We start from the raw sequence: 23,680 nt of genomic DNA on the forward strand, positions 1-23,680 counted from the left end.
CAGACTCAGCAGATACAAATAAACACATTAGGATAGAAACATGTAATTGGTATCAAGGTAACAGACTTGTCTGCACAGAAAAGGTCAACCATATGCATACATAGTTATATACAAACAACATTTTAAAAAACAGATTAAAAACAACATGCACGATGTCAAGCACTATATACAAATCAATAAAGAATTAATCCTGGATACAAGAACTAATGAAGATGAAGACAAATGTAAAACAATATTAACATATACTAAATAGTACTAAATAGTATGCAAAGACATCTAAGTCAAATGAAATGTTTAATCCAATACAAAGAACTATACCCAATACAAGTATATATAATGTGATAATACAAAATTCAGCACTCTCCATTCCCTCAGTCGTGCAGAAAGTGTTTTAACTCCCAATCAGAATTAATTCCAAGGGGATGGAGAGTGCCGAGAGTGTATATCCAGTACATTTCTTTTTTATTTAATGTATTCTCCCTATTACCACCCCTGGGGTGACGGGGTACATGTTCAATGGCAGAGAAGGAGAAATTCCCAATGCCGCCCCTAGGGCATTGGGTGAAGTGTCTGGATACAGGATGGATAAGATCTTTCTTTTTAATTAAACGTGTATGTTCAGCTATACGAAGCTTTAAAGATCTAATTGTGCGCCCCACATATCTATGGCTGCATGCACAGAAAAGAACATACACAACATAACTTGTGTAACAGTTTAGAAAATTCTTAATATAGTGTTTTTTAACACCATTCGCATAAGTAATGAACTTGGCAGGTAATGCATATTGACACATAGAACAATTGGCACAACTATAAAAACCTTTTGGAATAGTTGTAATGATTGGACGACCTGAATTAGAGTAAAAAAGACTTGGTGAAAGGTGAGTGGCCAAGGTTTTGGCCTTACGAAAGTAAATCTAGGTCCATTCTTTAATAAAGTACCAATATCTTCATCCAACAACAATGTATGCCAGTGTTTGCATATAATCTTTGAAATTTGTGATGATTGTGAGCTGTAAGTAGTTATAAAAAATGGGCTCTGTGAAGCATTATATGATGACAACTTTGGTTTATTGGACCTAGATCCAGTCTTATGAAAAAGAACATCTCTATCTACAGAATCAGCTTTATCAAAAGCTGCCTGTACATCCTTTGTGGAATAGCCCCTGGCCAGAAATCTGTCAAACATTTCTTTAGATCTTAACAGAAAGATGTCATTATTGGAGCAAAGTCTCATGAATTGAGATCCAGGATTATTCCTAATCAATGAACGGGGGTGACAGCTCCGTGCATTGAGAAGCATATTCCTGGAATTCTCTTTACGATAAATATCGGTCTGGATATTCATATCACTATCAATGTACAGGGTCAGATCTAAATAGTGAATATAGTTAATATTGTGCTCAAAAGTGAATTTAATGTTATAATCATTGGTGTTTAGATATTGAATAAAATAAAATAAAGAGTGCTCATCCCCCTTCCAAATCAAAATCAGATCGTCAATATATCGCTTAAAAAAGACGATATATTGACGAAAGGAATTATTAATGTGATAAATAAACAGTGACTCCCAAAAACCCATAAACAAATTAGCATATGACGGTGCAAAACTTGTGCCCATAGCAGTACCCAATTTTTGTAAATAAAAACGTGAATCAAATAAGAAGTAGTTGTGCGTGAGTAAAAATAATATAGATTCTTGTAGAAACGTGCAATGTGAAATAGATAAGGTAGATAAGTCTAAGAAGTGTCGTATAGCTTTAAGACCGTGATTGTGATCAATAATGCAATACAGGGAGGTCACATCTAATGTGACCCACCTATATTCCTTTTGCCATTTAAGATCCTGTAAATTGAGAATGAGGTCCACTGTATCTCTGATATAGAAACAACAGAGGGATAGGGAGTGATCACAGGACCATACACTGGCGACACACTTTATTCGAGCTCGGCTAGTCCCACGAATTCGGGTATACCCGGGTGTATTGAGGTTTGTGACTGTTTTCTGCCCGAGTGCATTGAGGTATTTTCCAGGCAGGGATTGAAGCATTTTATTCCCGCTGGCTGCAATACTGCACAGTATATATACTGTATATATATATACTGCATTACAATTCATGAATTTATGCCATCTGGTAGACACGCGAAGCATTGCAGCCTATTAAATCCTAATCATTATCATTTAACAGATCAGCCGCCCGTCAGCCAGGCATGAACCCAGGCTAGGAAGGCAAACGCAACGGGGCTTGTCAGAGGTGAGGAGCAGCGCATTCCAGGTATCTGCCAGGTACATACTGGGTATTTGCTCGAATAAAGTGTGTCGGTGCAGTACTCTATGTGAGGCGCTTTCACAGTTATCACTGTGCTATTCACCCCAGCACTGCTGTGTCTGGCAGTTTTATGCTACAGTGTCTGTATCATCATTACACTATATGTGCTAGCTTTATTATCCAGGCACTTGTACTTTAATACACCTAAGCCTTCATTGCAGTACGCAGTGCTGGTCCATCTAGCAAGGAAGCTTAATCTGTTGGCCACCTACTTGTGAACCACTATATACTCTTACTACTGGGTCTCATCGTTGCTCCAGAGGGGTTAACACCCTGACTCTTAGCATCCCCTGTCTCTGGTATCCCACTAATATTAAGTGGACATCTGGGATAGCACGACTCCAATAATCAAAGACACGGATGCCAGATATTTCTGATTTAATACATTTTTAATTCACATTACACATTACTTTGGTAATATATGTTTTAAGGAATTTATTAAAAGTTAATTTTTACACTAGTTTGGTGTGCATATAAGTGAATTCTTTTAGGGTGCACATTCATTTTGTGTTTCCCTTCCCCCCTTTTTCTGATCTCTGATATAGGAAGGAAGTTGGAGCACCAGGGGCTGCAAAAATTTGTCCACATACAGCGATAACCCATCTCCCAAAGATCCAATGCTCGCCACTATTGGTCGTCCCGGAGGATCAAGTAGCGACATTTGGATCTTTGGGAGATGGTGGAATACCGAAATCACGGGATGCAGACAATTGAGAAATTCACATTCTTTAAGGCCAATAACATTAAGAATTCTCCCAAAGGACAACAGTTCAGTCAACTCAAAAGAATACAAAGGTGTAGGGTCCTCTTTAAGGACCTGATAGAAAATGGGGTCTTGTAACTGTCTAAGTGCTTCTTTTTTATATTGGTGAGAAGACAGTACCACCAGGGCACCCCCCTTATCCGCTTTCTTGACCACGATGTTAAAAATGTTCTTAATTTGTTCAATTTGTTGTACAGTACCTCAGTGTAGGTCAAATTCCCGGATTTGATGCTAGAAAATGAGAAGCCCTGTGAAAGCAATTTTAGATCCCGTTCAACTAAACCTTCAAAAGTGGTAATAGAAGGACCCCTATTGTAATTAGGACAGAACATAGATTTCTTTCCATATCCAGAATCTATAGAGCCAAAAAAAGGTTGAGTATATGTGGTTACAGACTCTCCTTGAGACTCTAGTAAAGCGTCTAGATCAGAAACTACACAGTTTTCTTGAAAATTAAACAGACTCTCGTTAGATATAGAGTCAGACTGTACAGGTTCAACTGAATCCTTATTTGTGTGTGTTCCTAATAAATGATTTTTTAAGCAAATAATTTCTTTACAGAAAGTTTACGTGTACATTTTGAAGATCTATTACAGTTTGGAATAACTGGAAGTTCTGTGAGGGTGCAAAACCTAATCCTTTGTTTAGGAGCGTCAATTGATCCAAGGAAAGATCTACACCTGATAAATTGATTACATTATCAGGACGGTTCATTCGTATTTCTTCCTCTTGGATCTCCCTCGGCTTTCGTCGTTTCCTCTTAGACCTTCGTGTTGTCCCCGGCCTTTGGGATTTGACTGTAAAAAAGCAGAGGAAGGTTGACCTGATGATTTAGAAACCCTTGGTTGGAAGGTAGAGGTAGAAGCTCTATCATCATAATTAGTAGCTCCCCTATCATCTCGAGAATGCCCAGTACATCTATCAAAGGACACAGACTGAGATCTGGTCTCATAGTCAGAAACATCTGATTCAAAGCTAGAAGTCTCCACTCTAGTGTTCTTTAAAATAAATTTATTCTGATTCTTTTTAAACCAATTTTTAGATTGTTGTTGTTTACCCCTTGGTGTACTAGAACTAGTGAGCTCCCTGATAGCTTGTGGTTTCTGCCAACAGTATATTTGGCTTTTGGTATAATCAATGCGGTCTCTCTCAAATTTAGAATGTTTCTTTTCACTAATGATTTCTTCAATTGATTCTACATTTGAAGAGAGAGTTTTATCATTTTTTATAAATTGTTCCATTTTGGAAAATTGTTTCAATTTATTTTGCAAAGTCGCTATTTCTTCCATAAGTTTTGATTTCTCGGAAGTTTTCTGTTGGATAATAAGCTCCATAAGCTCAATAAGCTGTTTTGAGCAAGCATCAAGGATTTTAACCCAATCCTGCTCAAATTTGCTACTCAAAAAAACAAATGAGGGCACCTTTTTCACACGCAATCCCCTAGGGATTCTATTACACCTTATGTAATTCTCCAGTGAGGTAATATCCCACCAGAGCCTTATGTTCATAACAAGAAGTTTCTCTAATTTGACAAAATGATGTGTCAAATCAGACGGTTCATCACATGTAATATCTAAAACTCCATCAAAAAGATGGGCTGCTTTTTTGGAGCGTCTAGTATTATCCCCACAAGAATAAACATAAGTGCTATCAACATCATCTACTAGAACATTTTCATCTTCATTAAACTCTTCCATGATATATAATAATGATAAATACAGCAAAATAACTGAATAAAAAACAATATCAAAAAAGAAAGCTTATTTTGGTAGTCCTGTTCAAATGGTTATAGCCAGAAAAAATAAATGAAAATAAATCTTCAATGGAACAAAATACGATATAAAGTCCAATATGAAGTATTCAAAAAATCGAGAAAAATAAACCTATTGAAGCGAAAACATGATGAGCAAACGGAAAAACAGTCTATATCCAGAAAAAAAGATGGAGAATGACCTCCAGTGTTCCAATGCTAACAATCATGTGTAGGTATATAGGCATATATTTAGCCAATGTCCAGGCACAACAAAGGAAGTGGTCTCAATGCAGGTAACAATTCAGGTAACAATAATAGTATTGATAATATGTTTGGGTAAGGGGTGGCACTTAGGTGTAATAAAACACACCGGGGGCCCAATAACAGATAGGAACTAGAGATACAATATGATATGACCTCATTCACACCACTTGTACCCTCAATGCATATCCCAAATGTAAGCTGCCCTTAACCGGTAAGTACCCTGCAACCCCTAGCAGCTGAGCTGTGTATATGAAGCACCCGTAACCTGTATCTGCAGGTATGCTGCTGCTGGTACCGGAAAAGCTGCTGCTGGTACCGGAAAAGCAGGGTGCTCTTGTGCAAGGCTCTAGTATATGCCGCTACCGCTCTGCTGTCTGGCGATCACGCCAACTCCCCAGCCGATCGATGGAAATGACGACACGAGATCACTCAGCTGCGCTTGTCTAATGACCCGGTACATGATGCGCTGCGGCATGTAGTACGTCTAACCCCGTGTCCAGGAAGCCATCAGCTGTGCTCTCTCTGGGGGACCAGCATTCAGTGCGCTCCGGCACATAGATCGTAAGGATACCACCTCTGCTGGATAATAGTATACACCTGCTAACGTAGTGAGATCTCTGTGTGCTCCATTCCAAAATAGTAAGCAAAGTGAAAGTAATGAATGGTCACTACTCCTTTGCACCAACACAAGCTTGGTAGTTTAAAAAATAAATTTTATTACAAAAAAAGGCTGGACATCGCAGATAAGACCACTCTGACGCATTTCATCCCGACATGGGACTTTATCAAAGAGTACAATTTCCTGATAGCAGACACATATATATAGGAGTAACCAAAGTCTGATAGGATGACTATAAATCAGACTCAGCAGATAGGAGAAGGTGTATAATAGATGATTATCCCTCCGCTAAACAAAATAAATCTTTAAAACACACCAAATAGTAGCTTACATGCATACTTCACTAGAAATCTTTTAATACTGCGGCGGCCAAGTTTATTCGAGCATTTGCCCGTTCTTGGCCGCAGCAGTAGCCTGGCGCACGCCCGAGAGTGACGGGCGCGCGCCGAAGCAGCGGAAGAGCGCCCTCCGATCGGGGCGCTCTCCCTACCGCTGCCGGGTCCGCCGGGTCCCCCGGAAATCTCCCGGCTTGCGGATCTGGCCGCAGAGTAATAAAGCGTGTCGGTAGTGTACATTGAGAATAAGAAATAATTATACTAAAAGCAAATAAGGATGCTAAACTCCATATAGCTACAATGGACAGACTACCCTCATCAATATCCAGAAAAAAAGATGGAGAATGACCTCCAGTGTTCCAATGCTAACAATCATGTGTAGGTATATAGGCATATATTTAGCCAATGTCCAGGCACAACAAAGGAAGTGGTCTCAATGCAGGTAACAATTCAGGTAACAATAATAGTATTGATAATATGTTTGGGTAAGGGGTGGCACTTAGGTGTAATAAAACACACCGGGGGCCCAATAACATGGATGTTTAATCCATTGGGTGCCAGCGTTTTTAACTTATGTATCCAGTGGGTTTCTCTCTGGCATAGCCGCCTAAGTCTATCACCCCCTCTCCATTTGGCAGCTCCTTCCGCAATGTGCGTCCCACATACAAGTGTCCACATGGGCATTCCAACAAATATACCTCGGATGCCAGTCTGCAATCAATAAACTGCTCGAATTTGAAAGTTTCTTTGGTAATATTCAAACAGAATGTATGCTTTTCTTTTGTGGCCTGTGTACAGGCTTTACAGGAAAAACAGCTGTAGAACACAATGTGTTTGGGCAGCCAATGTGGGACGCACCTCAAGACCTTTGAGGGTCCGCATACTGGAGCACATGGGCAACATTAAGAAACAGCTCCTCACACACAGTGTGTCTCAACATTTTAGTTTAGTACACGGTGGTATCCCCACAAGTTTGGTGTACAGAGGCATTGAGGCAGTAGCTGCCACATGGAGAGGGGGCGATAGACTTAGGCGGCTATGCCAGAGAGAAACTCACTGGATATATAAGTAAAAAACGCTGGCACCCATTTGGTGTGTTTGTAGATTTATTTTGTTTAGCGGAGGGATAATCATCTATTATACACCTTCCCTACTTTAGGGACCAGGAATCCATTGTTTTTTATATACTGTTTAGGGTGCGTATTAAAGTTATTATTCACTGCTATGAAAGTAAGGGGGTTTATGTTTACATTTGGCAGTGATGTCATCTTCCGATCCAGCCAATCACAGTGGCGAATTTTCACCAGTTCTCTTGGAGATTAGGCTCCATCTCCTAAAGGTTTTCACACATAGGACTCTAATTGTACTGATTGGGATCACTATAAATATTAGGGGGGAGCTTGGATATACTTGTATTGAGCCTGACGAAGCCGCGCAGTCGGCTAAATGCGTTGCTCTTGATCGTGTGAAAAATTGTCCTAAGGAGGCTTCCGTTGTCCTGCACCAGCAGTCGGTTTGAACTGCGCAGTTTCTTCCCACCGGACGCGGGAGGGGAGCTCTGACACTGCGGGGGTGCCGGCGGACTGCAGAGTAGCTGTTCTGGACTTTTATTACATGTGAGTGTATACTAGCTGCTATTGTGCTAATAAATGTTTATGCTGATCTAAAATACGCTCCATTTATCCTCTTGATTATTGGGGGAGCTGTGAGGAAGTGTGGTTTTCACCAGTGGGACAGCGCAGTCCATGGGGAGATCCTGAAGTATTACAGTGCATCTGAACAGAGGACTTCTCTTCACAGAACTTCCTCATAGAACTTTCTATTTGCCTGTACGTACACATGGCCGTATAAGTAGTATATATAGTTTACTAGCTGAGAGACCCGGCGTTGCCCGGGATGTAATTTTGGGGGGGGCGTACGACAGGGTTAGGCTTCCCCCCCCCTTGACAGCTAGGTGGGTGACTGAGTTGACTGCGTGTGTGGGTGACTGGGTGGGTGGGTGACACTTGACTGAGTGGGTGGGTTGGTGACTGAGTGGGTGACTTTGGGTCGGTGACTGGGTGGGTGACTTTGGGTCGGTTTGACTTTGGGTCGGTGGGTGGGTGACTTTGGGTCGGTGGGTGGGTGACTTTGGGTCGGTGGGTGTGTGACATTGGGTCAGTGGGTGGGTGACTTTGGGTCTGTGGGTGGGTGACTTTGGGTCTGTGGGTGGGTGACTTTGGGTCGGTGGGTGGGTGACTTTGGGTTGGTGGGTGGGTGACTTTGGGTTTTTACTTTGGGTCGGTTTGACTTTGGGTCGGTGGGTGGGTGACTTTGGGTCGGTGGGTGACTTTGGGTCGGTGGTTGGGTGGGTGAGTTGGGTCGGTGGGTGGGTGGGTGAGTTGGGTCGGGGGTGGATGACTTTGGGTCGGTGGGTGGGTGACTCTGGGTTGGTGGGTGGGTGACTTTGGGTGGGTGGGTGACTTTGGGTGGGTGGGTGACTTTGGGTCGGTGGGTGGGTCGGTGACGGTGACTTTTTCAGGGTCGGTGACTGGGTGGGTCAGTGACTGGGGTCGGTGACTGGGTGGGTCAGTGAGTGGGTAGGTGGGGTCGGTGAGTGGGTGGGTGGGGTCGGTGAGTGGGTGGGGTCAGTGACTGGGTGGGTGGTTTTGGGTGAGACTGGGTGGGTGAGTGTGAGACTGAATGGGTGGGTGAGTGTGAGACTGAATGGGTGGGTGAGTGTGAGACTGAATGGGTGGGTGAGTGTGAGACTGAATGGGTGGGTGAGTGTGAGACTGAATGGGTGGGTGAGTGGGAGACTGAATGGGTGGGTGAGTGGGAGACTGAATGGGTGGGTGAGTGGGATACTGAATGGGTGGGTGAGTGTGAGACTGAATGGGTGGGTGAGTGGGAGACTGAATGGGTGGGTGAGTGGGAAACTGAATGGGTGGGTGAGTGGGAAACTGAATGGGTGGATGAGTGGGAAAGTGAATGGGTGGGTGAGTGGGAAACTGAATGGGTGGGTGAGTGGGAAACTGAATGGGTGGGTGAGTGGGAAACTGAATGGGTGGGTGAGTGGGAAACTGAATGGGTGGGTGAGTGGGAGACTGAGTGGGAGACTGACTGGGTGGGAGACTGACTGAGTGGGAGACTGACTGGGTGGGAGACTGACTGGGTGGGAGACTGACTGGGTGGGAGACTGACTGGGTGGGAGACTGACTGGGTGGGAGACTGACTGGGTGGGAGACTGACTGGGTGGGAGACTGACTGGGTGGGAGACTGACTGGGTGAGAGACTGACTGGGTGGGAGACTGACTGGGTGGGTGAGTGGGAGACTGACTGGGTGGGTGAGTGGGAGACTGACTGGGTGGATGAGTGGGAGACTGACTGGGTGGGTGAGTGGGAGACTGACTGGGTGGGTGAGTGGGAGACTGACTGGGTGGGTGAGTGGGTGACTGACTGGGTGGGTGAGTGGGTGACTGACTGGGTGGGTGAGTGGGTGACTGACTGGGTGGGTGAGTGGGTGACTGACTGACTGGGTGGTGAGTGGGTGACTGACTGGGTGGGTGAGTGGGTGACTGACTGGGTGGGTGGGTGACTGACTGGGTGGGTGAGTGGGTGACTGACTGGGTGGGTGAGTGGGTGACTGACTGGGTGGGTGAGTGGGTGACTGACTGGGTGGGTGAGTGGGTGACTGACTGGGTGGGGGAGTGGGTGACTGACTGGGTGAGTGAGTGGGTGACTGACTGGGTGGGTGAGTGGGTGACTGACTGGGTGGGTGAGTGGGTGACTGACTGGGTGGGTGAGTGGGTGACTGACTGGGTGGGTGAGTGGGTGACTGACTGGGTGGGTGAGTGGGTGACTGACTGGGTGGGTGAGTGGGTGACTGACTGGGTGGGTGAGTGGGTGACTGACTGGGTGGGTGACTGGGTGACTGACTGGGTGGGTGAGTGGGTGACTGACTGGGTGGGTGAGTGGGTGACTGACTGGGTGGGTGAGTGGGTGACTGACTGGGTGGGTGAGTGGGTGACTGACTGGGTGGGTGAGTGGGTGACTGACTGAATGGGTGACAGGGTGACTGACTGAATGGGTGACTGAGTGACTGGGTGGGTGACTGAGTGACTGGGTGGGTGACTGAGTGACTGGGTGGGTGACTGAGTGACTGGGTGGGTGACTGAGTGACTGGGTGGGTGACTGAGTGACTGGGTGGGTGACTGGGTGGGTGACTGAGTGGGTGGGTGACTGAGTGGGTGGGTGAGTGGGTGGGTGACTGAGTTGACTGAGTGGGTGGGTGGGTGACTGGGTGGGTTGACTGGGTGGGTGGGTGACTGAGTGGGTGGGTGACTGGGTGAAAGTGACTGGGTGGGTGTGTGGGTGGGTGGGTGACTTTGGATGGGTGACTGAGTGAGTGGGTGGGTGACTAAGTGAGTGGGTGGGTGGGTTATTGAGTGGGTGGGTTACTGAGTGGGTGGGTGACTGAGTGGGTGGGTGACTGAGTGAGTGGGTGGGTGACTGAGTGAGTGGGTGGGTGACTGGGTGAAAGTGACTGGGTGGGTGACTGGGTGACTGACTGGGTGGGTGACTGGGTGACTGACTGGGTGGGTGAGTGGGTGACTGACTGGGTGGGTGAGTGGGTGACTGACTGGGTGGGTGAGTGGGTGACTGACTGGGTGACTGACTGGGTGGGTGAGTGGGTGACTGACTGAATGGGTGACAGGGTGACTGACTGAATGGGTGACTGAGTGACTGGGTGGGTGACTGAGTGACTGGGTGGGTGACTGAGTGACTGGGTGGGTGACTGAGTGACTGGGTGGGTGACTGAGTGACTGGGTGGGTGACTGAGTGACTGGGTGGGTGACTGGGTGGGTGACTGAGTGGGTGGGTGACTGAGTGGGTGGGTGAGTGGGTGACTGAGTTGACTGAGTGGGTGGGTGGGTGACTGGGTGGGTTGACTGGGTGGGTGGGTGACTGAGTGGGTGGGTGACTGGGTGAAAGTGACTGGGTGGGTGTGTGGGTGGGTGGGTGACTTTGGATGGGTGACTGAGTGAGTGGGTGGGTGACTAAGTGAGTGGGTGGGTGGGTTATTGAGTGGGTGGGTTACTGAGTGGGTGGGTGACTGAGTGGGTGGGTGACTGAGTGGGTGGGTGACTGAGTGAGTGGGTGGGTGACTGGGTGAAAGTGACTGGGTGGGTGACTGAGTGGGTGGGTGGGTGACTGAGTGGGTGACTGAGTGGGTGGGTGGGTGACTGAGTGGGTGGGTGACTGAGTGAGTGGGTGGGTGACTGGGTGGGTGGGTGACTGGGTGAAAGTGACTGGGTGGGTGTGTGGGTGACTGGGTGACTTACCTTGACCCCGTGGCATCTGGCTGGGGCAGGAGGTGAGTTCGGGAAGCTGGGGGGGGGGGCAAGAGTGGCAGGAGACCCGCGCCGCGCTTCCCCTCCATCCGGGAGCCGGCGCACGTGATGGGGAGTCCCGCGCCGCGCTTCCCCTCTCCGGTAGCGGCGCACGTGAGGGGGAGTCCCGCGCCGCGCTTCCCTTCTCCGGTAGCGGCGCACGTGAGGGGGAGTCCCGCGCCGCGCTTCCCTTCTCCGGTAGCGGCGCACGTGAGGGGGAGTCCCGCGCCGCGCTTCCCCTCTCCGGTAGCGGCGCACGTGAGGGGGAGTCCCGTGCCGCGCTTCCCCTCTCCGGTAGCGGCGCATGTGAGGGGGAGAGCAGGAGGCCCGGCCCGCGCTTCCCCTCTCCGGTAGCGGCGCATGTGAGGGGGAGAGCAGGAGGCCCGGGCCGCGCCGCGAGGGGGGAGGAGCCTGGAGTTTGCTGCTGAGCAGGAGGGCCGCGGCGCACGGTGAGGGTGATGGTGCAGCTGGGGATGTTGCGGAGCGTGGGGATTTGGGTGAGGTGGGGGGAGAGAGTGAGGGGCACCTTGGGGGTGTGTGTGGAAGGTGAGCTGCGGTCCAACTGACGGGGGAGAGTGAGGGTGTGTGTGTGTGTGTGAGGGGGGGGGGTGTGTGTGTGTGTGTGAGGGGGGGGGGTGTGTGAGGGGGGGGTGTGTGTGTGTGTGTTTTTTTTTTTTTGCCCGTCACTCTGCCTCAGGCCAATGAGAGGTGCGGGGGCGGGCAGGCCAAGGGACCAATGAGATTGCCGCTAGGGACGCAGACATACAGTGCTTTCAGAAATATATAGTAGATTATATCCCATTCTTCAACTTGGATAGGTCTATGTTTGACCTAGGTGTTGTGTTATACCATTCTCACACAGATTGTGGTTCCTTCTATTATAGATGTTGATTTGTCCTTTTGCTCCCCCTTTTTCTGTTAATACAGATAAATGTAAGGTTATGCATTTGGGATGCAAAAATAAAAAGGCAAATTACAAATTAAATGGGGATAAATTGGGGGAATCCTTGATGGAGAAGGATTTAGGAGTGCTTGTAGACAGCAGGTTTAGCAATAGTGCCCAAAGTCATGCAGTAGCTGCAAAGGCAAACAAGATCTTATCTTGCATCAAAAGGGCAATGGGTGGAAGGGAAGTAAACATAATTATGCCCCTTTACAAAGCCCACACCTTGAATATGGAGTACAATTTTGGGCACCAATCCTAAGAAAAGACATTATGGAACTAGAGAGAGTGCAGAGAAGAGCCACCAAATTAATAAAGGGGATGGACATTCTAACTTATGAGGAGAGGCTAGCTAAATTAGATTTATTTACATTAGAAAAGAGGCGTCTAAGAGGGGATATGATAAATATATACAAATATATTCGGGGACAATACAAGGAGCTTTCAAAAGAACTATTCATCCCATGGGCAGTACAATGGACTCAGGGGCATCCCTTAAGGTTGGAGGAAAGGAGATTTCACCAGCAATAAAGGAAAGAGTTCTTTACAGTAAGGGCAGTTAAAATGTGGAATTCATTACCCATGGAGACTGTGAGGGCAGATACAATAGATTTGTTCAAAAAAAAAGTTGGGCATCATTTTAGATAGGAAAGGTATACAGGGATATACCAAATAAGTATACATGGGAAGGATGTTGATCCAGGGATTAATCCGATTGCAAACTCTTGGAGTCAGGAAGGAATTTATTTTTCCCCTTATGAGATATTATTGGATGATATGACTCTGGGGTTTTTTGTTTGCCTTCCTATGGATCAACAAGTAAGTATAGTGTCAATGTTCCAAATTGACAAAGGGGTTCATTTTATAATAAGTACAGTAGTTTATTGTACAGTATCATCATACTCATTCAAAAGTCTACAAGACTTTCTCTGTCAGGGAGTGTCCCGGCAGCAACCTTTATACATTTTTGGCTCCTTTGTCTAAAACTGTTACTAGGCATATTATACTAACCACTCCTTAATTCTTAAACCAATCATGTTACAGCTCATTAAACTTGGTTAGAACTGGCTTCAAAACAGCTATGAATAGGTACCTGGTACACACAATCACAAGAATGTGGGCGTTACTTTAGGCACAGTCGTAAATCAAGTTAGGAGCGAAATCTCTCATTCACACCAGACACATTCTTACTCACAAAATGGATACTAGACATAACTGACTTTACAAAATGGAAACTGAACATCACTTTCAATCCTTCTCCAGAGACCCCCCAGTCCATTTCAATAATATATCAACAGTATCTTCATTTCAGCAATATTACTTCGTCAGTCCCTCATCTTATACTTTTCGAAATCTTCAGTGAGAAATGTATAACTTTATTCTTGGCAAACACAGTATCCTTTCCTTGTAGAGGGTATTTCTTTATTGTAACCCATGGTCCGGATCATCAATCTCTTGGAGTCTCACCCACTTCTTATCCATTCGCAGTTGTTTTTCCCTCTCCTGGCAAGCATTTATTTGTTGTTGGATCACATTAGGAGGGTATTGTTGTACAAGATAGATTTCTGTTTATTCTTCATATATATCTTCTTGGAGGGGCATGGAGAGAATTACTTTAACGGTTAAATTGATGATCAATCCTTTAACGCAAAAATAACAATGATTATGACAACAAAAACACATACACATATAATCAGCACCACACAAGTTTCGCTTCTAGTAATTGTACACCATGTGCCAAATCCCAAATTCCTGCTATAGAATACTTTTCAAAGAGTCTTCCAATTTAGACACTATTCTTTTTATACCTAGTATATCATATATAATATTAGCCGTATTGTTATGTACATAGGTACAACATTCTTCTCCACCATTACACAAACATTTCTGCTCTAATAATTACATTCGTTTCTAACTGTACCAAACTAAAAATAAAATCTCCTGCACAATACATAGTATAATTACATTTGATATGCCTACATATATCATAATCAAATTTGAGTACCTAGACTTGGGTATTCTGAACAAACAAAATTTTCCCACATTCTATTTCTCTGATCTTTCCTTTAATATATATATATTTTTAAAAACAACATTACCATTTTCTCGTCCGGTAAAGAAAGACTGCACTCGGTTCAGTAATCATGAAAAACTGTATTGGGCATCTGAATAAAAAAGATAAGTCACCCAATCTGACGTTTCGGTCCTGGAATAGGACCTTTCTCAAGGCACCCCATTGAAAAAAATACGTCGGAAAAACACGGCGTTTATTCAAGACACGGATTCTGGAGCATGTGGGATCAATCCGTAATAAATTGGATACTCCAGTTGCAAACCATGCAAACAGTTGCCAAAAGGGAGACCTTAAGGCAATATCATTTACAGGAATTGACCATTTCTCTCCAGGAATCAGACGGGGAGACTGGGACAATGAACTACTGAAATTTGAGTCCAGATGGATATACACTCTGGGAACTCTGAGACCATCTGGACTCAACGAAGGTTTTGTCTTTAGTCCCTTCATCTAGTGTAACGTAACCTATCAAAGTATTTTCCCATTTTGTTCCTAGATTTAACCCCCTACCACATAGTCACTTTATCAACCTACTAGTATGCCAATACACAGTAATTTTATATAAGAAAAATACGGAAACCATCATTGTGCAATGTATTTATTTTCAACAAGGAAGATATTCATCATTCTGGTCTAATCATTGAAAATACCATCTTATCACATTATAGAGTGATTAACCATCACAAATATCAATAAATAAAACAAACTTATTATTGCACTTAACCACATGTGTTGTGGGCATTAACACCTTGAATGCCTTACAGTTATTACCATTGTCCAGCCATAGAAACCCAGCTCCCTGAAGGTTTTGACAAATATCATATACCATTGACAACTCATTAGGGAGCATGAAGGGTCAGGCTATAACAGTTGCTAATAATATTAGCCCACCTTTGGTGCACTGCTTTCAGTGAGATACACCATCTGTGCTGATTCAGCAACGAATGGGTTAAGTGCACAAACAGACACGCCTACAGTGACTATTTAAAGGTCTATGCAGACACAGGGACCTCCCCTTACGTGCCCTGAAGAAGCGTGCATACGTGAAACGCAAGCGTTGGCCATATCTCAGTATACACACACGGGAAGCTTTCTATTTGAAAACAGCAGTTTGCCGACAGCTTCACTGCTGCCTCCTTACAGCTTCCTCCGTGTATTAGATTAAGGTTATTTTGTGGGTTATACTTACACCGCAGAATTGTCCTGCTATATGGGGCTGCTCTCCTAGAGCCCACTGCTCAGATAGGCATACCCTCGAGCATATCAGCGCTGATATATCAATGATCAGTGCTGATATAGGGGACTATGCAACTGTAGTCCCGCTATGTGACTTACACAGATTTAGACACCATTGATCAACACTATAGATCTGGTTATTTGATAACATTGAAAGCTTTGTGAGGGAGCCTCATTTGTCTGTTTGTTGTTTACATTACAGAGCTAGAAGTGTGTACTCTATCTATGTGTCCTTGCTTGGTTCACTGATCACCGCAATATATCACCAGGGCTCACAGGAATTGCCCTCTCTATACACCTCTCCTACGTGTATGTGTGAAATACTCACACGTAGACAGCTGTATTCCGGTGCAGGGGTGTATGTGAGTTACGATCACGGGTTGCACACCGCATGGCACTGTGTTGCTATGAGAGGCAACCTGCATCAGCTGTTAGATATCAGTAGCTGCATCCCACTGCCTTGACCAGCTCGCGCTGCGAGTGGAATAATTACAATAGCCTACTGGGTTGCAATAACTGTGCCTGATCAGCCACTACGCAGTAATCACACAAAGTCTAGCTGTTATCACTTCTCATACTATTGCCAACTGAGGCAAGGAGGGGGGAACATCTGAAATATCAGTTCACTTACCGTACTGCCTACTATACTTGAAATCAATTAGATCTCAGTTATTGACACATGAGGCTCAAGGACAACAGTGCCTCTTGATGTAGAGGCTTGTCTACTAAGTGCTCAACCACCCTGTATGCCCTGTACAGTATGTAGTACGCCGATTCAGACAGCCCATATTAAACTTGCCCCCCCCCCCTCTCATAAGCTTGATTCAATATATGAATCTAACTGTGTAAATACAATGCCAGTCGGTAGCCTATATTACAAAACAGAAAAATGGCTACCGCTCACCTAAAGTGTCCTATTTTACACATGTGCTGGTAATCGAAAGATAGGGTGCATACAGGAGGGGTGTATACTAGAAAACGGTGAAAGAATAGCCATAGTGCTATTCATATGCTTCTTTAAGCACAAACATATTTTATTCCGCAGGAGCATGTGATCAGGTATATAATCCCTGTACTTTTGCAGTTTATAAAAGTTTTAATTGTGAAAGTTTTTGTGTCTCCTGTATTTGTAAATGTTATGCTTTCTTTCATGAAATCACATGCTTTGCAGCTGTAACATTTGTAGAAGTCTTTGATACGTAACCATGTTGTGCTTTTTTTTATTACTTTTAGTGAAGTGGCTGTGTACGAGTTGGTCTCTGATGTTTTCGGAACGTCTCCATACGATAGAAGGTCTATCTTTGAGGACCAATTTGAGATCATCATCATATGTCAGAATGTGCCAGTGTTTGGTAAGTATTTGGTTGACGTCTTTCCACTAGTTATGGTAAGTGCTGATACACCTTATTTCTTTTTTTAGAAAACGGCATGACGAATAAAGTTATAACAACAAAAGAACGAGAATTTATGACTAATAAACATCCAATCACAGCCACTTTCTACAGCATCCCTAAAGTACATAAAAATAAACAAAAGCCACCAGGCAGACCGATAGTGTCAGGGATCGGCTCACTAACAGAGAATCCAAGTGTGTACATTGACCAAGTGCTTAGGAAATTCGTCACAGCACTACCATCGTATGTTCAAGACACTAAAGATGTCCTTAATAGGATTGAAGGGATACAGACCCAGAAAGAGACTCTACTAGTCAGTTTTGACGTAGAGTCCCTTTACACAAGCATCCAACATGAAGTAGGTCTTCTGGCGGTTAGATACTTTCTATCCACATGGAGCTGCCTTTTCTCTGAGCATAACACCTTTGTTATAGAACTCTTAGAGTTCCTTCTCAAACACAATTGATTTCTTTTTGACTCGAAGTATTACCTACAAACACAAGGCACTGCAATGGCGACTACATGTGCCCCTACATACGCTAACCTCTACCTAGGATGGTGGCAAGAGGTTCGCGTATTCTCTGAAGGTATGTCTCAATATACTGACCACATAGATATGTGGATCAGATATATTGATGACATTATGCAGCTCTGGAACGGCAGCAGAAAGGAATTGGAAACTTTTTTCAATCTACTAAATTCAAACGAACATAATCTTAGACTTACCTCAGAGATAAGTGCTACCAGTATCACCTTTCTCGACCTTAGAATCACCAAAAATGAAGAAGGGTACCTCTCCACTTGTAACTACAAGAAAAAAACTGCAACCAATAGTTACCTAAGAGCGGATAGTTTCCACCCCAAACTGCTAATCAAGGGAATACCCACAGGTCAGTACCTCCGCATAAGACGAAACTGTTCTGATGTACAAACCTTCAAAACAGAGTCTAAAAAAATGAGGGACCATTTTCCTAGTCGTGGCTACTCAAAAAGACAACTAAAAACAGCTTACGATCGCGCTGTAAATACACCCCGTGAGGATCTCCTCAAAAATAAATCTAAAGAAGACATCAAAAAAGAAATAAGGTGTATCAGCACTTACCATAACCAGTGGAAAGACATCAACCAAATACTTACCAAACACTGGCACATTCTGACGTGTGATGATGATCTCAAATTGGTCCTCAAAGACAGACCTTCTATCGTATGGAGACGTTCCGAAAACATCAGAGACCAACTCGTACACAGCCACTTCACTAAAAGTAATAAAAAAAGCACAACATTGTTAAGTATCAAAGGCTTCTACAAATGTCACAGCTGCAAAGCATGTGATTTCATGAAAGAAAGCAAAACATTTACAAATACAGGAGACACAAAAACTTTCACAATTAAAACTTTTATAAACTGCAAAAGTACAGGGATTATATACCTGATCACATGCTCCTGCGGAATAAAATATGTCGGCAAAACTAAAAGAGAACTTAGAAGACGAGTCTTGGAACACCTGGGATCAATCAGGAATTCCACAGACACTCCTGTCTCCCATGTTCGGGAAAAACATGCAGGAAATATTAACACACTTACATTTCAAGGCATAGACCATGTGCCTCCCAGCATCCGCAGGGGCAACTGGGACAAAAAAACTCTTGCAGTGTGAAGCCAGATGGATATATATGTTACATACTCAAATCCATCTGGCATCAATCAAGGTTTTGTATACACCTCCTTTTTATAATCATCAGAGCTCCATTACATCTCTGGAACAACTTTGGACAACTTGTTAGCCTAACCACACTAAGTGAATACTGTATAGATCACATACAGAGCACATTAAGGTCAGATTAAACAGACCCTATTAGACACATAGGATCAGTATGGTGCAGTACCTATGCACCACCACTAACTTACTCAGCACAATTTGGTGTCCTCCGGTTGCCTAGGCAACAATCACGTATAAAGGGGCGGACAGGGACGCGGATACGCCCACCCCGGAAGAAGTCGCAGATAGCGACGAAACGTACCGTACGTCGGGTTCACGCCGACAGTGTGTTATATCTAAAGTCTATTTCAGTTAAAGCGTTCTATACATTATGGTACCAATGTGCTCATAAAGTCTATAAATAGTTGCACAGAAAGTGGTCTGGAAATATAAGAATATACGGTAGAATTCTCTATGTATACTGCCTAGGGGATAAACACAGGGCAATATCCCCAAGTCGGGAGGTACACCACCTCCCTGTCTATACAACAATTTGAATTTTGACAGTATACTAATCACGGAAACAGGCATTACCTGGCAGATATCTATTGAGGCTATAACAAACCCCACGCTGCAAACATCCTATGTATTTACAGTTTAAACACTCCAGACGGATAGGTGGAGAACACTAGCCATAAAGACATTGAGAGTAATTAATCTCTTTTGACTTTCACCCTTCTCTCTGATAGAATTAACAATGGGAGATTTGCATTGAACGAAACGCATGCGCAGAGGGACATGATAACGGAGTTACTATACAAACAAAGTGAATCTGTGACTCGTAGCCTTATGCCAATCTGGCAATAACAATTGATTTACTGAGTGATCTAGATATACCTATCTTTATGTCTATCCATTAAGCTGAATCCTGACATTACACTTATCACGGAAGCAAGCACTACCTGGTAGATATCTTTATAGACTCCAGCTATAAAATACAGCAAATGCCACTCTACAAAATCCTACCTAATAAAAGTGTAATCTGGCAGAATTAAAACGGGAGTTCTTACATTGAGCGCAACGCATGCGCAGTTGGACATGTCTAACGGAATTACAATATAAACTAAGTGAATTTGTGACCCCCAGCCTTACGCATACCTAGCAAAACAACATATTGATTTAGTGATATAGATACACTTACCCCGCGGCTATCCTGCTGCTTCACCTGGTCACAATAATACAATACCCACGTAGAAGCTGCGACGCATGCGCAGCAAGACTGGGAAGATAATACATGTACCAGGGACACTACGATGACTCATAACACTCTCCCATCATTGCACTGGATTAGAGCGAGTCACCACCCATTTAGGATTTACATCCTATGTGTCCTCCTGTATCCCTTCAGGAGGAATTGGCAACACTATAAACTACACTTGTTTACCACATGATTACAGATTTATGGTGATTAACCACCAGCTCAGGATACCAATGGTATAAATTTCCCCATATATCTACCTCCACTTTCCCACTAGGTAGTTCAATATTCCACTATTCTAGTAGACGAATGTGAAGCACGAGCTGCATGATACAGAACCTAATACCCTTACTAAAAGACTAGTGCCTATACATACAAACATAAGACAGGTATCTCAGAATACAACTTGGACCAATTTTACACTGGTGACTTACCTGCCTAGACTACATGCTATATGCATTCCATATTAATGTGAATGGAACAACTGATAGACTTCAACATATAGACATATACCCTTACTTGGCTATGTGTCTATTTTAAAATATACCTAATTTGTTATTAAAATTGATTTTATCATGTATTTTTCTGTTACCTCTGACCGCATTATAATATAAAGGTCCGCAGTGCGCCATAACCAGGGACTTTCTATATCCGCCTTTGGATATATCTCTCCAGTCTGTATAAGTCCCGGTCAACCAACAGACTATTTACAGACTTTATTTCAAACAGGAAAGTCAGTGTTTCAACCCCAAACACCCAGTAAGTGTATTTTTCTTCTTCCTATTGTAATCCAATGTGTGTTTTCCTGTTTCTACGGAAAAATTCACAATTTATTTTACTTATTGGCTTTGCACAGTGATATGATCCCAGTATAAATGTGTAAGTACCTGGTACCCCGTGACAATCATCTAATGATATCTTAAAAGGCAAACAAATTCCTTCCTGATTCCAAATATTGGCAATCAGATTACTCTCTGGATCAACACCATTCCCATTTTTATTTATTTGGTATATCCCTGTATACCTTTCCTTTCTAAAAAGATGTCCAACCTTTTTTGTAAGATATCTATTGTATCTGCCATTACAATCCCATGGGTAATGAATTCCACATTGTAACTGCCCTTACGGTAAAGAACCCTTTCCTTTGTTTAAGGTGAAATCTTAAGGGATGACCCTGTGTCGTTTGTACTGCCCTTGGGATGAATAGTTCTTTTGAAAGCTTCTTGTATTGTCCCCAAATATATCTGTATATAGTTATGATTTCCCCTCAGATGCCTCTTTGCTTATGAACACTGGGCAAGTGAGAGAGGGCATGAACTGAAGTCGGGGGAACATGTTATTCATAAGCAGAACCATTGTTTATCTCTGACTCCGAGGCATTTATCTCTGCAGGAGATATCAGGCTAAAACTTTGAACCGAAGCCTGGTCCTAGCCCTGTTAGCTCAATTCCCATTTGTAAGTTTGAATTTCCCACTCTCCTTAAGCCCACCTGTTTTGTGCAGTTGTGTTGCACCTGTTGGTTCCGGCCGACACAAACTCTGTTTATTTAACTCCTTTATTCTGTCTGGTGCTTGCAATCCTGGTGTAATCGTCCGGTCTTCTGTGACAATGATGTGGCAATATATTACTTTATAGAGGAGAGGGAGTATTTAGAAGGACACACATATCTTCACAATGACAATACATTAAAGTACTAACTAAACTCACTGGCAAACAGAAGATTATCTGTATTGGTAATAAATTTATCAGTCTTGTAGAGTCAAAGGAAAAAGTAGCACATGTTTATTGTATATATTACTTGTAATCCTAACGATAAACAGCATATGTACTGTAAGGTTTGTGTCAGACACATTTTCAAACTTAAACTTAGTGAAATATAATTGAGACACAAACTATTAATAAAAAATTATCCTATAAGGAATTTCAAACCGCTGTGCTTGGGGACCAAAGAATCACATCGCGATATAAGCGGATCGCGTTAAAAATAATGTACAATTGTATAGATTGTACAATAAAGTATTTAAGACACCAATAATCGTGTTGTAAAGTATTTATAAATACGAAAATTGGGAGACACACCTGCATCGTGTTATAAGCGGACTCGTTTTGTAACAGATTGCGTTATTACGGGGTTAAGGTGTACTTTTTTAAAAGAATAAACACAATACAGATTTCATATCTGCCTTACATTTTTTCTATGTTAAGTAATAATAAAAAACTAAATATTCCACACATCTACATGAAATGCATTAATGTTTTCATAACAGTTCAAAGATATTTAAATAAAAAAATCCATAATTTTCAGTGTGTCATATCACAAGGTTTTCTTTTCTGTGTGACTTCTCTGATGCCAAACAAGATGCGAGTTCCAGGCAAAACATTTACTACATTCAGAGCATACAAATGGTTTTTCTCCTGTATGAACTCTCTGATGTGCAACAAGACTAGAGTTCCGGGTAAAACATTTCTCACATTCAGAACATACAAATGTTTTTTCTCCTGTGTGAATACTCTGATGTCTAAAGAGATCGGAGTTTTGAGTAAAACATTTACCACATTCAGAACATACAAATGGGGTTTCTCCTGCATGAATACTCTTATGTCTAATAAGATCTGAGTTCTGGGTAAAACATTTCCCACATTGAGAACATACAAATGGCTTTTCTCCTGTGTGAATTATCTTATGTCTAACAAGATGTGAGCTGTGGGTAAAACATTTCCCACATTCAGGACATACAAATGGTTTTTCTCCTGTGTGAATTCTCTGATGTATAACAAGATGCGAGTTGTGGATAAAACATTTGCCACATTGAGAACATACAAATGGTTTCTCTCCTGTGTGAATTTTTTTATGTGCAGTAAGAATAGAGTTATTGGTAAAACATTTCCCACACTCACAACATACAAATGGTCTTTCTCCTGTGTGAACTCTCTCATGTGCAACAAGAGCTGATTTACAAGAGAAATGTTTCCCACAGACTGAGCAAGACAACATTTCTCCTCTGTGAATTTTCAGATGTTTAACAAGATTTGAGTTACTAGTAAAGCATTCCTGACATTCAGAGCAATTATATATTATCTCTTTGGTGTGTGTTCCTTGGTGATTTCTATAAGCTAACTCATTATTAAAGTATTTAGTACATTCATGACACTTAAACCACATTGATGGCAAGTTCTTTTGAACTTTCCCGGCATCAGTGTTTCCTTCGTTACACTTTGCAATATGAGTAGAGGCATATTCTGTCCATGTATGTTCTCCGTGGGTATAAATGTGGGCATCTGTGAGATTTCCTTCTTCATGTGAGGTTGATTCCTGAGCCATAATTCTCACAGATTTTATTAGACTCTTGCTTGGTGTATACTGGCTAATGTGATTTGCTCCTTGATACATTTGGGTAACTTTGATATCTTCCATTACACAATCTGGTGAACAGAAGATAATGTGATATCCTTCAGGGGAATTCCTGCTCATGAATCCATCAGCTGGGGAAAAAATGGGAGTAAAGCAATAAATTAACAGCTGACACAAAACATTATTTTCAAACGTCAGTTTTAAAGATTGTAAAGAGACACCATACACATGGTAAAATGTGTAACAGCTGGTATTAAGTGTATTTTTCCAATTATAAGTGCCGAAAA

General features: G+C 43.2%; 1 protein-coding gene across 7 annotated transcripts in view; it reads right to left on the bottom strand.

The window, feature by feature from the left end:
* Positions 1–21,800: 21,800 nt before the first annotated feature.
* LOC142471242 (zinc finger protein 10-like) overlaps positions 21,801–23,680 on the bottom strand; it is a 46,102-nt gene continuing 44,222 nt past the window's right edge. For all 7 annotated transcript variants that reach the window (XM_075578052.1, XM_075578046.1, XM_075578047.1 and 4 more), the window contains one exon: positions 21,801–23,524. In XM_075578052.1, the coding sequence (XP_075434167.1) occupies positions 22,356–23,524 (1,169 nt within the window). In that variant the 3' untranslated portion in view covers positions 21,801–22,355. The remainder of the gene's footprint in view (positions 23,525–23,680) is intronic.

Source organism: Ascaphus truei, chromosome 20 (assembly GCF_040206685.1).
Source record: "Ascaphus truei isolate aAscTru1 chromosome 20, aAscTru1.hap1, whole genome shotgun sequence".
Taxonomy (NCBI): Eukaryota; Metazoa; Chordata; class Amphibia; order Anura; family Ascaphidae; genus Ascaphus; species Ascaphus truei.